The 268-nt window shown below is 43.3% G+C and overlaps 1 protein-coding gene across 1 annotated transcript in view; it reads left to right on the top strand.

The window, feature by feature from the left end:
- CCND1 (cyclin D1) overlaps positions 1-268 on the top strand; it is a 15,898-nt gene that overhangs the window by 1,566 nt on the left and 14,064 nt on the right. The window contains exon 2 of the mRNA XM_010563687.1: positions 64-268. This exon is cut by the window's right edge and continues 1 nt beyond it. Within this exon, the coding sequence (XP_010561989.1) occupies positions 64-268 (205 nt within the window). The remainder of the gene's footprint in view (positions 1-63) is intronic.

The raw sequence follows: 268 nt of genomic DNA, 5'->3' as shown, positions 1-268 counted from the left end.
TGGGACAAGCCTAGCTTTCGCCTATATTAAATTATTCTTCAACGATCTCTCTCCTTCTTCCAGGTCTGCGAGGAGCAGAAGTGCGAAGAGGAAGTTTTCCCCTTGGCTATGAATTATTTGGACAGATTTTTGTCGTTTGAACCCCTCAAGAAAAGCCGATTGCAATTGCTCGGAGCTACCTGCATGTTTGTGGCTTCAAAAATGAAGGAAACTATTCCTCTGACCGCAGAAAAACTGTGCATTTATACAGATAACTCCATTAGACCCG

This window comes from Haliaeetus leucocephalus, unplaced genomic scaffold (genome assembly GCF_000737465.1).
Source record: "Haliaeetus leucocephalus isolate CR32 unplaced genomic scaffold, Haliaeetus_leucocephalus-4.0 Scaffold173, whole genome shotgun sequence".
NCBI classification, from domain to species: domain Eukaryota; kingdom Metazoa; phylum Chordata; class Aves; order Accipitriformes; family Accipitridae; genus Haliaeetus; species Haliaeetus leucocephalus.
Note: the sequence above shows the minus strand (reverse complement) of the source record. Positions and strands in the feature narration are given on the sequence as shown.